At 43.6% G+C, this 13189-nt stretch overlaps 1 protein-coding gene across 2 annotated transcripts in view; it reads right to left on the bottom strand.

Annotated features, from left to right (window-relative positions):
- Window positions 1–2529: 2529 nt before the first annotated feature.
- Window positions 2530–13189, bottom strand: part of tcf7l1b (transcription factor 7 like 1b) — a 34377-nt gene continuing 23717 nt past the window's right edge. The window contains exons 5-12 of one of the 2 annotated variants that reach the window (XM_034595372.1): window positions 7975–8110; window positions 7408–7510; window positions 6746–6829; window positions 4784–4927; window positions 4497–4656; window positions 4275–4382; window positions 4047–4098; window positions 2530–3472 (exon numbers count right to left, since the gene is read on the bottom strand). In XM_034595372.1, coding sequence (XP_034451263.1) covers window positions 2991–3472; window positions 4047–4098; window positions 4275–4382; window positions 4497–4656; window positions 4784–4927; window positions 6746–6829; window positions 7408–7510; window positions 7975–8110 — 1269 coding nt within the window. In that variant the 3' untranslated portion in view covers window positions 2530–2990. Of the gene's footprint in view, window positions 3473–4046; window positions 4099–4274; window positions 4383–4496; window positions 4660–4783; window positions 4928–6745; window positions 6830–7407; window positions 7511–7974; window positions 8111–13189 lie in introns of both variants that reach the window. The other variant, XM_034595371.1, reaches the window with a different exon arrangement.

A 13189-nucleotide genomic window follows, 5' to 3' on the forward strand; every position in this document is an offset into this window, starting at 1 on the left:
ATCCCAGAATTACTTGCAGTACTCCGAAATTGAAATAAAGTTGAAGCAAAATGCAATTTGTGAATATGGGCTGTACAAATAAAATGTTATTTTGTTTAATTTGAAGTAGCCTCGTAGAGAATAAGCCCGGAAACTGGCAGAGACAGTAGGTGTCCGGACTCTTTCTCACAGCCGAGTCCAGTGGATTTTCTGAAGTATCTGTAGACATCAGTTATCAGGTCCATGTTGGTCTTGTTTGTAGTTTTATTACAGCGTGCTAATCTGTGCATCAATGAGAAACAGTTCAACAGTACAAACTAATAATGTTAAAACTTTAAACTGCGATGGAAGTAGCCTTAAATGAACGAATGAATATTTACAAAATTAAGACATGCCTAAATGTATTCAAGACTTTTCATGGCCTAAAATTCAGATGATTAATTTGAGACTTTTTTAGACCTGTTAAGAGCCCACAGTACTCAAATCCCCTTAATTTCAATTGTGAGTTATCAGTTCCCTGTTGGTCTTGTTTGTAGGTTTATTACAGCTACTATATGCTAATATCTGTATCATTGAGAAAGAAATATAACACACAAGGACATTACAAACATGCTGCCAAAACAAAATATTTTTTTTACAGTGTAACGGAAGTAGTGCTCAACAAACGTTGACATAATTAAAACCTACCCAGGTGTATTTAAGACCTAGAGCGTATTGTCTTTTACATATTCAAGACTTTTTAAGGCCTAGAATTCAGATAATTTAATTTGAGACTTCTAAAGACCTTTTAAGAGCCTGCAGAAATCCTGTTTGTACTGGAATTAATCTAAATGTCAGCTGTCAGTTATCAGTTCCCTGTTGGTCTTGTAGTTTAATGACAGCATGCTACTATCTGTTATCGTCCAGAAAGAAATACAACACAGGAAGACATTACAAACCATGCATGCTGCCAAAAGATTTCTCTTAAAAAACACATTTTCAAAGTGGGTTATGACCATTGACATAATTAATACATACCTAAGTGTATTTAAGACATAGTGCATAATATTTTTACATATTCAAGACTCAAATTGATATGCAACCCGTTTTTTACGAAGATTTTCAAATTGTAATAATCATGTTTTAACAGATTCCCTTCAATAAATAAATAAATGTTTAAAAATAAAGAAAAACAGGCAGAAGTAAGGAGATATGTTTACCAGAAAAATACCTGCAAATCACCAGCACATTTGAAATCATTCACTTGGACACTTTGAGTTTGATAATAAGGCTACTGTCTTGAACATTGCACGAGATGTTTGGCCTTGAGGAGACAGATTTGCCGGCTGTTTTGACAACTCATTACCTGTAATTTCCCTGACAGACTGGTGAAGTGGCTGCGAGTACAGGCAGCCGTGGCACTGTGTGATTTCTGCTCGGAATGATGTAAGATAGAGCAGCAAACAAGCAAAGACTTATTACGGCTAACGATGGCTTAAAACAGAGCCGGGGGGGACTTGACAGTTTGTTGCCAGGGATGGAAACACATCCTCAGTCCACCTGTCTTTTTTTATGGAGCGCTGTCTAAAACTAGGAGTACATTTGTTTCATGGCTCTACCATCTGAGTCCTTGACAGACAATTATTAGTGCACGGATTATGAATAAAATCAGCATTGATACATGGCTTTGACTCTATGGATCTGCAATGTCAAGATCATTTATGTAGCATCTGATTGCTGAAAATCAATTAAAGCGTCGGTGCATTATATCTGCTGGTGCTGTCTACTATCTGGAAAGGCATCTTTTTAATGGTGCAATGTATACCATGTGCCAGTGGGCTCAACCAGGCCAGTACCCAAGATCCACCGCCCATCTCCCACTCTGACATAATTGGTCCATCCCTGGCACTACTCCTCATCTCCAAGGCCACCAAAAACTGTAACCTACCTTGTGTATTTTTTCGCTAATTGAAATGCCTAATGAGGTCCCAGGGGCTCCATCCCATTACCTCTGAGTTAATTAAAGCCTAAGCAGCATGCCAAACGGTGAATAAAGATGCAGTGAAAAGTGCAAAAAGGAACGGGGAGCCCGGGCAGGGGATCCCAGCGCTGGGACGGAGCTGACCTGCTGTTTTGTCATTGTTTTTGCAGGACACTGTATTCCGAGTAGGAGCAGTCGTCTATTATTTTTTTATTTGTATTTATATTTGGGCTTGGATGTTTTTTTGTTAGCCTGGTTCAGGGACTCATTTTCCAGTGTGGTTGGCCTAATTCTGCTTTATTAAACATTTAACCACCGTCAGTGAGGATTGAAGACGTTCCCTGTTCAGAACTAACACATCACACAACACTAAAAAATGACAGGTGTGTTATGGACTTACATTCGTTTTCATTGTGGCTGTTATAACATAACGCTGCTCATTAAATCTTTATTCCCAACACCTACACAAAGACAGTGATCAACGTCGTATGCACCATGGTCACTATTATGAGAATATTAACCCAGACCACATTACCTTATTAAATGACAAGAACACATTTTGAATGCACGTGAAAAGACACAGCGAGGCATTTCTTTTTTTACGAAACAATTTCAAATGTTTATTTAACATGTCAAAGAAGGGGCACACGCTCGTGAATTGAAAAGGGGGGGGGGGGGGGGGGGGGGGGGGGGCTGCAATTATTGGCCAGTACTATGACTTAAACTTAATACTAACATTAATCAGGTTTTGGCTAAAAAGAAAACATGTTTTTGTTCCTTTTTGTTTTTATAAAGAAACTTTATGTACATTGGTTCTTTTATACAAGAGGTTCATTGGATAAATGCATCAAAAAAAAAGAAACCAGTTCTGCAGTAAACTTTACAAAAAATACACTTTGTTTCATTGAGAGATGTAGAAAAGGAGGCAGTCAAATATTGACCAATAACAATTCTTCCTTTTCATCATTTAGAAAAAAAGTTGTTCTAATATCTATTTTAAAGAAAAGCAATATACAGCACAATAAATGGGAGAGAAATTGCCTTTGCGGATTTATTCAGTTGGTTTGGTTACCAAGGAGAGGGGCTGCGACTGGAACAGGGCATGATGGGAGTGAAGGGCTGCCTGATGGAAAGGGGAAGGTGGGGAGAGCATGGAGTGGTGCAGGGAGGTGAAGGGGATTGGCCGAGAAAGGATGGGTGTAGTCGAACGGCTACCTGAACCACCCATTGGGATGGAAATGGCGGGTTGGGATGAGCAGGAAGAAGAGGAGGAGGAAGAAGAGGATGTGGATCCAGAGGCCTTGCCGGCTAGGGAGAAGTGGTGGTGGTGCATGCGTCCCTCTGGTTTGGTGGTGAGCGAGAGCGGCTGCGCCTGCTCGGAGTGAGTGGCGGCAGGCGCGGCGGGGGAGGCCAAGGACGCAGAGGGAGTGGCTGGTGAGTCCAACATGCTGCCGTGGGATGACGCCGGGCTGTCACACATCTTCTCCGAGGGCAGGTACTGCACACACTGCTTCTTGCTTCTTATGGAGAAGTCTGGGAGGAAAACAAAGGAGAAGCGAAGAGGCTGAATTATGGATCTGCTGCTGGCTGTGAATCTGGTTCAAGTCCCTGAACACTGCCGACGACAGCAGTGAAGGAGTGACAGTGACGATAATGGCGCTGAAAGTTCTGACATGTTCAAATAGACTTGACAACACGTCACAATCGGGACAGTGAAACGGGATGTTCAACATATTTAGATGGTGTACGACTTATGAACATGACACACTACAAATGTGTACTTCAGCCCACATTTGAATGTTATTCTGAAGGAATTGCAGTTGTCATTAAGTTGCACAACAGCCGACATACCTGCCACTATTAGCACTGAACCTCATAAGCTGCTTGTCAAAGCACAGAAGCAGGGAAAGAAGTTAGTAAGTGTTAGTGAAGAAAAGACTCCGTGCAGAAAAGAGGTGGATAAAAATAACAGGATAAACATGCAGTGTCCCAGGTTGCACTCAAGCTTCACAAGAAAAATAAACCTCTCACTGTTGTTCTTTCACACACAAGTATGTTAAGAGAAAAAAACACAAATAGTGACTTACAGGAAGTTAGGGCCTCTTACCTTCTGGTTTTGAGTCTGGTTTATTGTCTCTCTTCCTCTTTTTCCTCTTTCCCTGCGCAGATAAAACAACGTTATTTTTCATAGTGAAACTAAACCACCTCAGCGAGGGAAAAAAGTGTGGTTTCTATAATTATGCATATTATATTTGACTGAAACAAGTGAAAAATAACAAACATTTATTTCTCTACATATTCATTTAAGAGCTGATGTTGGACGTGTGTCACTCACATAGTTATCCCGTGCTGACCATCCTGGATAGAGCTGGGAGTGGAGTTGCCTCTCCTTTCTGGCCAGCTCGTAATATTTGGCTTGCTCCTCTCTCGACAGGGAATGCCACTGTGGAAGGAGACAAAATATTTCAAAGAACTGACACACACACACACACACACACACACACACACACACACAGCATTATGAACTCACATGCACGCCTCTGTCCGTGCCACTTACCCGTCTTCCAAGGATCTGGTTGATGGCAGCGCTCTCTTTCAGAGTGCACTCTGCCACCACTTTGGCTCTCATCTCCTTCATATACAGCATGAAAGCATTCAGGGGCTTCTTGATATGAGGCTTCTTGTCCTCTTCTTTCTTGGGGGGAACAGGGGATTTCCTGCTTATCCGAAACATTAAAAGATGCAGTTAATAAACCGTGAAGGGGAACGAGAGGCTCTGGTACAAGATGGCCAACACGGGTAAAGACAAAAGCAGTTTTGGATGACGAAACAAATTGTCCTTACCCATGCATCGAGGAGCCGATGTGGTCACCGCCTGGCTCTTGCTTGATGGCCGGGGAGACGATGGCAGGGTGGGGGATGCCCGTCTGGTGGAGGCCGTGCGGGGGCGGAGTCACCATGTGAGGGGAGAAACGGCTGGACACCAAGCTGAGAAGACGAAGGGAGGCGACATGTTAACGGTCGGGTTTGACGGCACGTTTCTGAGCAGGCCCGACTAACTTGGCATGTTTCTGCCCTGCCTTACCCTGTGGAAAAAAAAAATCCACTGCGCCTACTGCGTCTGTCTAGACTAAATTCATATGCACAAAGAGTTACATGCTTGCTTTTTGTTCAAATAAAGACTTTTTCAAAAGCCCCTTTATTCTGCGATGGCTGGAGAAAGTGAAGTGTGTCGTTACCATGGTGACAGCATGGCCATGACACCTGAAACCACTTTCCTTACCACGTTCCAGACCATAGAGAGCTTTCTGACAGCCGTCCACACAGATCACCTTTTACAAAGTGGCTCTCCCACTTTCCAATTGTTAATACAATGGAGCATTGTAATGGACAAAGCTCCCAACCGCTCTATCATACTATAGTTACAGTTCTATAGTGTTGAAATTCCTCTATTTAAGCCTCTCAACATGTTACACCAGACAATGCACAGTGTGGCCATGCACTTTCATGAGGTGAAAAGTGTGGATCAACCCACACTGAACTTGTGCTGAAGCTCTTTATCTGTTTCTATCCATCAAGAACAACAATAAACTGCACTGAAGGTAACAGTGCTCACACAGGAAGATGGTAAAAGGCTTGTTTTCACTCAGTCAATGTTCACTATCACTGCCTCTATAAAGTAAACCGTCTTAATCAGGAGTTGATATTTTGCTTCCTATTTTCTGTGATGTATTTAATAATTTATACTGTATAAACAAGGAGGTGCCATATCGTTCCCCTGGTAATAAACCTATACTGACTGTGTCTGTAAACATCCTGCTAAGTCTCCAGTGAATCACTCGGCTGCAGCTGCTGCAAGTGACGGCAAGCAGTCAAGATACACATTTAAAAAAATGCTCCAATTAAGGTTCATGTCATGATTGACTGGTGTGTGTTTTTGTTTATGTGTGTGTGTGTGTGTGTGTGTGTGTGTGTGTGTGTGTGTGTGTGTGTGTGTGTGTGTGTGTGTGTGTGTGTGTGTGTGTGTGTGTGTGTGTGTGTGTGTGTGTGTGTGTGTGTGTGTGTGTGGGGATTGGTGCAATGTTTGGAATGCACTGAATCCGACGCAGTAGATAGTCTTGAAATGTGTGTGAGGTATGTGAGGATCTGATTGCGGTGGGTTCACCTCAGGATGGAGCTGCACATGCTATCGATCACAGACACACCTCTCTGAATATTTCATCTCAAACCAACACCGGAAGGCCCGCTACAAATCTTTCCAATTTTGACAGAGGGTCAGAGAGTTTAGTCTGATGGGACGTGTAGGTTCAGATGAGCTTTGATTTGTCCTGATCGATTCTCAGGCCTTTCATCTCTCCGCTACGTGTGTGTGTGTGTGTGTGTGTGTGTGTGTTATGGCTCAGAGCACTGGTCTGACCACAGAAGTTTAGCTCTGAGAGAAAAGACAGCAGAGGGGTACTGAATGCCAATAACGCGTCCGCTCTATTTAGGAAGCTGAACTTGTCTGTGATAGACTTAGACCTCACATCCCTTTGTAGTCCTGACGCCGCCGGCTGTCCGTGATCCGACAGTTGTTTTTTTGTTTTTTTAAAGTAACTTTTTCAATTCTGCAGACACCATTCAAAACAAGATTTGTGAGATTTCAATAAAATGTTACCTTCACAGCTTAGCAATGGGAACTTTAGGTGCACACCAGCCATTTATTTACCCCTGTCTAAAAAGGCTTGCAAAGGGGGCAGGGGATGGACGTCATTACAGCATGTTTGTAGAGGGTGTAGGGGGTGTTGCGGAACATGATCTGCTCACCTGGACATGGAGGCATTCATCGCTAGCGCTGGGTAGGGGTGACGGAATCCCCCCGGAGGGATGGAGTACATGGACTGGCCCTGCCTGAGAGACAGAGAGGGGGACAGAGTGAGTGAAAGCTGCAGCGAGAGGTGGATCAAACACAGCTGACTGCAAACCCACCAGCACTAATCCTTCACTCATCAACTCAAATCCCCCACTTGTGGAACACCACCGTTGCAATTGATTATGAGACCCGTAGAAAAACCCATAAATGTTCATAAATTCCTCCTGGTGAACTTGGATGTTTTCATTTACTATTGTGCTGATATGATTCACCTGCACTTACACTATGAAGGATAAAACTCAGATATTTTTCTTTAAAAACTTTACCAAAATGTGTCTTTTGTATGTTTTTCTTCATGCTTGACTTAACTTTATTAAAAATTTGCTGGGCTTTCCTATATTTTTTTATGCAGACAACATCAGTATCATCAACATTAACTGTGGAGTGATGTCATATCAAGTGAAAAAACTGATTTAAAAAAGTCTGACCAACCTATTCACTATTAATCTTTTTAAGTAACATCATGACAAGTCAATATAGTTACTGAAAAGGAAAAAAATAAGTTATCACACTTTTAGGGAACATAACACATCAGCTGACAGGATATGGGACTTACTGTGACATGAGCCAACCCAGAGGGTGAGCGATGGAACCGACAGCACCAGGAGACAGGGGGTAGTATGGAGAGAGCTCTGATGGGTGAGGTGTCCGGGGGATACCTGCAGGTGATACAGACAGAAAAAACTGCTTTTAGAATGCAAGCTCTTTTTTTTAATCATCAAATAAAAATCTTTTCAAAACCCTCTGTAATTTGTCATTTGAGCACAGGCTTGAAATGTATTTGTATAAGATTTGTAGTTTCATCCTCCACAGACGATGTGGTGAATTCTCTATGGTGATTTCAAGGTGGAGGAAAAGCAACCGACTGTCCACAGAAACCTGCTCCATGACCCTGTCAGGCTCGTTAGTTCACTTTAGTTTCAACTCAATGCAGTTTTCTGTCGATGATTCAATGCTTTTGTCTGCTGTGTCTTTTCATCACTATCTGAAGTCATGGTAACTGAAAAGAGCTTAAGCCTCTGAGAAAAAAGAAACTAACATTTTTACAGCCACATTTCAAGTCAAGTTTAATTGTCACTGTAAGATTTTCCGTGTGGAGGCAAGTGAATCGATGAGACGTCACCTGTCTTTGGGTCGAGGATCTCTGGGGAGAGGTGTGACGGCGGCGTGCCGGGGGAGAAGTGTTCATTGCTGTAGGTGATGAGCGGCGTCAGTGGGTGGACGTGGTGGGCGTGCTGCACCACTGGGACTTTGTTGGACTGTTGAGGAAGAGGAGAACAGACAGTTAATAAGCGCCAGAGTCGGACACGACACTCAAAACAGAGTGAACAGAGTTACTTTGCTGAAACAAGTACATTATTATCTCATACTGCACATGATTTCTGGTGAGCATTGTCCAAAAGAGACGTATGAAGTAAATAGGTCATCACGTGTGTGTGTGTGTGTGTGTGTGTGTGTGTGTGTGTGTGTGTGTGTGTGTGTGTGTGTGTGTGTGTGCCCACCATGGTAAACATCACAGTCTGTGCGTGTGACCAGCCCTGTGATGCAATCTGGACCAGCACCAAGGAACACTCAAAAGCCTTACAGACACATGCCAAGAGCATTACAGTTATTTAGCTGAGGAGCAAACTGTTTGTTCAGTCCAGCAAGAAAAACAACGGTGCCACAGAGTCCAGAAGTCACACCAGCAGGCCACAAACAAACACAATCAGGCGAAGGTAAACTGAATACCCATAAACAAGTGGAGACATCATCTCCCACTCAGTCTCACAGCAGCCTCTCGACGGAAATAAGCAGACACCCATGGGTGGATCGCACCGCAACGTTATACCACAGGCGACCCAAGTCTTATAAAAACACTAAAAATCCTGTGTAACTGCAGATAAGAGGTGAAGACCAGAGAGTAGATAGATGAAACTGTGTGGATCTTTTACACAGTTCAACAACACTTTCTGAAATAAGTTCGGATCCTGGTCGACGTCCAACCAGCAATAAAACTGGGACAAAGATGATGAAGACAATAATAATAACCAGCGTCTCTACTTTCATTAGGCAGCGCTCAGCCTCGCAGTCATTTCCTCTCGCTGCCTGGCTGAATGGAGCACTTGTTGGCTCAACTTGTCACATGGGAGGGTCAACGGGTGGGGGCTGGGGTGGGGGGTGTGGTGGGGGAGAAAGGAGTCTTGTTCCTCCAAGCTAACCTTTCTTCAACATCCCTCCCCCACCCCCTTCCCAACCTCTCGTTTCTCCCCAACGTGGTCTGCTCGGGAACAAGGTTCGCATTGAGACGTCTGTACACTCTCCTGCCTCACGCTGCTCAGAATTGTTCCAAAGTGTAGCTTTTTTTTTTCATTCCACTTTTTTTTTGGGTCCAACCTTTTCCTCCTTTTAAATCTTTTACTCACTTGGTTTCTCCCATGTCTAAAGCACGCTTTGATTCTGGTAATTCCAGTTGGAGTGAAGAAAATATTTACCGGTGCTACACATGGCTATATTAAGAACACTTTGCTCAGGAGTAGTTGTTTTTCTTTGTTGGCTTCTCCAGACTTAAGACTGCTTTATGCTTCTGCACTGGATCAACGCCGTCGACTAAGCAAGCGGCCTACACCTTTGTGAGCTTACACCACCAGAACACTGGTGTGCGACGAGGTTTCTATGTCATTATGTGTGCACTTCAAACTGAGCAGATCATGATTGAGTTGGGGCTATTATATACTTAAATAACATAACATAATAACTATTAAAAGTTACTTTTAGTGAAATTACTGAAAGAGATAAGGACAAGGAGATGAGAAGGTGTGTGCGACCATTGGGGGGATTTAGTTTTTGAGTTCGAGGTTCAGTTACATTTCTAAGGCTTCATCCACACTAATGGTAGTTTTAAAATGCATCGCTCTTGCTGTTTACGCCGGAGTTTTCGAGCGCAGAAAAAGTTTGGAAACACTACAGGTCCCAAAACTCGGCTGTGTTGTAGTATGGATGAGATGATTGGAAACAGTAATGCAGTCGTCTGTATTCGCTTCCTGATTCTTCCTGGTTCTTATCAGTCAAAAACACTTACTGTCAGTGACAGTTCCACCTCATCATCGGTCCAAGAGAATGAATCCCCAATCTTACTTTTCACCATTGGTTTTTTTTTATCGTTCTTAGTATTTTCTGCTTTCTTCCTTTCTTAAGCAACCAACACGGTCATGTGTCACATATTTTCAGGTTTGTTAGAATGGACGGGCATTATCACTGCTGCAGAGTTTAATATGGATGTAGCCTACAGAGGTGCATGTGAGGCTACATTGTAGAATACCTGGCTCTTTAATACAAATGTATAAATTGGCCTTTAGATCATATGAGGTCACATAACGGTGGTTTCACACAACACAGAAAAAGGCTTTGATAAAGCTTCGTGGCAGAGATAGTGTTGAAATCCCAGGTCCCACATGTCATGTATATTTAAGTTGTGCTTTGTTGTTCCACTTCATGTACAATACGCCTGCTTTTTCCCTATATTGTGAGCGCTGTTCGAGACCTCTAGACCTGGGTGCCAACACATTTTGGGAAGCAGTTCTGTGAGAATTTGAAATGATGTCCATTCATTATTCATATCCTGGAATACACCAATCGTGTGCTTGTAACATGTGTCTAAGTTTGCAGGCACTAGTTTCAACTCTGGGCTGCTATTTCACTTCAGCAGCACGACAAAGTGTGGAGGGAAAAACTATTCTGACTTTTACCCTACTTGTTTGTTTCTGAGAAATAAAGGCCATATCAAACATTTAATAATTTTTAATTAAATAAATCAAAATTTGGATAATTTCAAAAACTAATTTGAATAAATCTACTTCTCCGGAGCTCTGAGATATGGTTCAGTAAAACTGAAGAACTAGACTAATGGCTCAATCGTGACTTAAACCTAAACACTTATGTATCAATGGCTTCTTTCACTTGCCTTATGTGTAGAGGTAATATTCCTCCACCCCATGACAGCTTCATACGTCTGGTTTCATGACCCACTAGCAAAGTGTAATAAGGAAACCACAAGGAACATGAGCCGTGTTTTAAATATAAACAACATCGACGTGATAGGAGGGATAAAGCCCAACCTGGAACCAGATGGTATCTGCATCGACAGACAGAAATCATGCCCTTTACACAGACGCGCTTGTTGCAAACATGTCTGCAGTGGCGCATACCTCACAGCCAGCGAGTAAAAACACAGAGAACAAGTCTTAGAGCCACTGGACATAGTAACAGGAATGTTTAAAAGAAGAAAAAAACACACACGGCTAAAAGTTGCTGAGCCGATGCAGAGAAAAGATGTCTGTCTCTTAAGAGGGTTTGATGCTAAAAAGGCCGAGGTGGCAGTACCTCATTTGGCTGTCCAACTTGGAATGGCGCTAAGAAAAGCACAGTCCTTGGTCAATGTGGGTGGAGGGGTGGATTTCATTCAAGCAAACATGTTTTTGGATCCTGCACATCTGAATTGAATTACTAGGCAAACAGCCGATGGGGAAGAGAGCTTAGAACAAACTGAATAACCCCGCAGCTTTGTGTGGCTTTATGCTCGGCGATTCTGGGTGGGAGGCTCAGAGGCCTTTCAAAACTCCAGGAAAGACAGGGTGAAAAGAATGCCTGGCATGCTGAGAAATCCAAGCCTTGTTTGTCAACGCCAACAGGAAGCGGACGTGAGAGGGGACAGACCGTGTCGTATGTCTTTAAAATCAACCATACCCAACTATGTCATTCATCACTGACAACGTGGGCTCGGCGTCTGGTCATCGCCTCCGAAAAGGTCAGTGGCAGGAATATTCTAGGTTAGAATAATACAGAGCGGAGCGGCGTCATATTACTGCTGTGAATATCCCCAGTGGTCATTAAATCAATAGAGAGGGTTAAGAAAATCCGCACAGCGAATATGGACACAAACACAAACTAATCTTACTGGGATCTACTGTGCTAATAAATATTTTTGAAACATTATTTTCTGCTGCAAATAAACAGCGTCTCTGCAATTTCACTGGCGCTGCGATCCCAGATTTGTTCATTTCTGAGTTTGGCTGGAATCAAAGCACTGGCTCCTTATTCCATCTCTGAAGAGGATCTTGTCTCTGCAGTGGCCCAGCAGGGCTGCAGGCCTCAGATCAGTATTCAGTTCAGTCCTCCCAAAGCCTTTGATTTCATGATGGATCCCGGTTGTTCGCTGCCTAATGCAAAACGAGAAAATCTCACCAGACTCCCAGTCAAAAGTCTAACCGAACGGATATAGGTCAAAAGCAAGTGTATGTATCGCTTTGAGAGAAGGGGGGAAAAAATGCATCTTTTTCAGTTAATATCTGGACTTAAACTGTCCTGCAGCCCTGATGAGAGCAGACGACTGCACCAGACACATGCCGGGAACAAAAGGCATCCATGGAATGCTGCTCTCGGCCTTGTCACTTCCATTCACTTAAACAATTCGGTGACTAAGTGACTTATGACATGCTGACAGGACCAGGTCCCTCGTTGGCTTTATTACTCTGGACACCGCTGAAACAAAGGGGGGGATTCTTGTGTCCCTGTCAAGTGAAGATCAGCACATATTTGAGCGCATCGTGATCTGATAGGTGAGAGAGAGAGACTGGCACTCGGGTCATTTCTGCCTCATTAAAGAGTCACAGCTCCTTCGGATCTGGCGCAACAGTAGCAGTCAGTGTAGTCGGTAATGACACGGAGAAAGGGTCTTGTGGACAGATTACTGCGATCGACTGAATGACTTCAGTGAGGGGAGTACACGCAGATCAGACATCATTATCAGCAGACGGTTAATGACTGTGAATCGGGTACGTTGTGAAAGATGAGGAGGAGAGGCGGATATTTCGGACAGCCGCACCACCTCTGCTTCCTCCTCTACTCTCCTCTGCTCCCAGGCCGAGCTCGGCCACTACTGATGGGCTGACAAGTTCCTCATACTGCATCACCGAGCCCTGCAGCACCTTTGATATATTATTCATTAGAAGGCAGCCCTCTGAACACAGGAGCTGATATGGGGGGTTTTGGGGGTGCTGGACACATGTGTGCGTGAATGCATGTGTGTGTGCCTGCACGGTGGGGTGTGTTGTGATTCATAGCAAAGCTCCCACCCTACCACACTAACACCACCACCAGCAGCATTACTACCAAAAGCAATACCAAGTGAATGCTAAACAAACCTGTCTGTTGAATAATTGAGGATCTCAGGCCGGAGCAGGCTCCGATTAGCATACAGGCCTTATGGAGCCAATCTGCACAGTGACAGGACATTCCTTCCCTGGACTCTTCGTCCACACCGAATGCTCCGCTCTCCATTTTTACATTGTCTCCTCTTG

Source organism: Hippoglossus hippoglossus, chromosome 9 (assembly GCF_009819705.1).
Source record: "Hippoglossus hippoglossus isolate fHipHip1 chromosome 9, fHipHip1.pri, whole genome shotgun sequence".
NCBI lineage: Eukaryota > Metazoa > Chordata > Actinopteri > Pleuronectiformes > Pleuronectidae > Hippoglossus > Hippoglossus hippoglossus.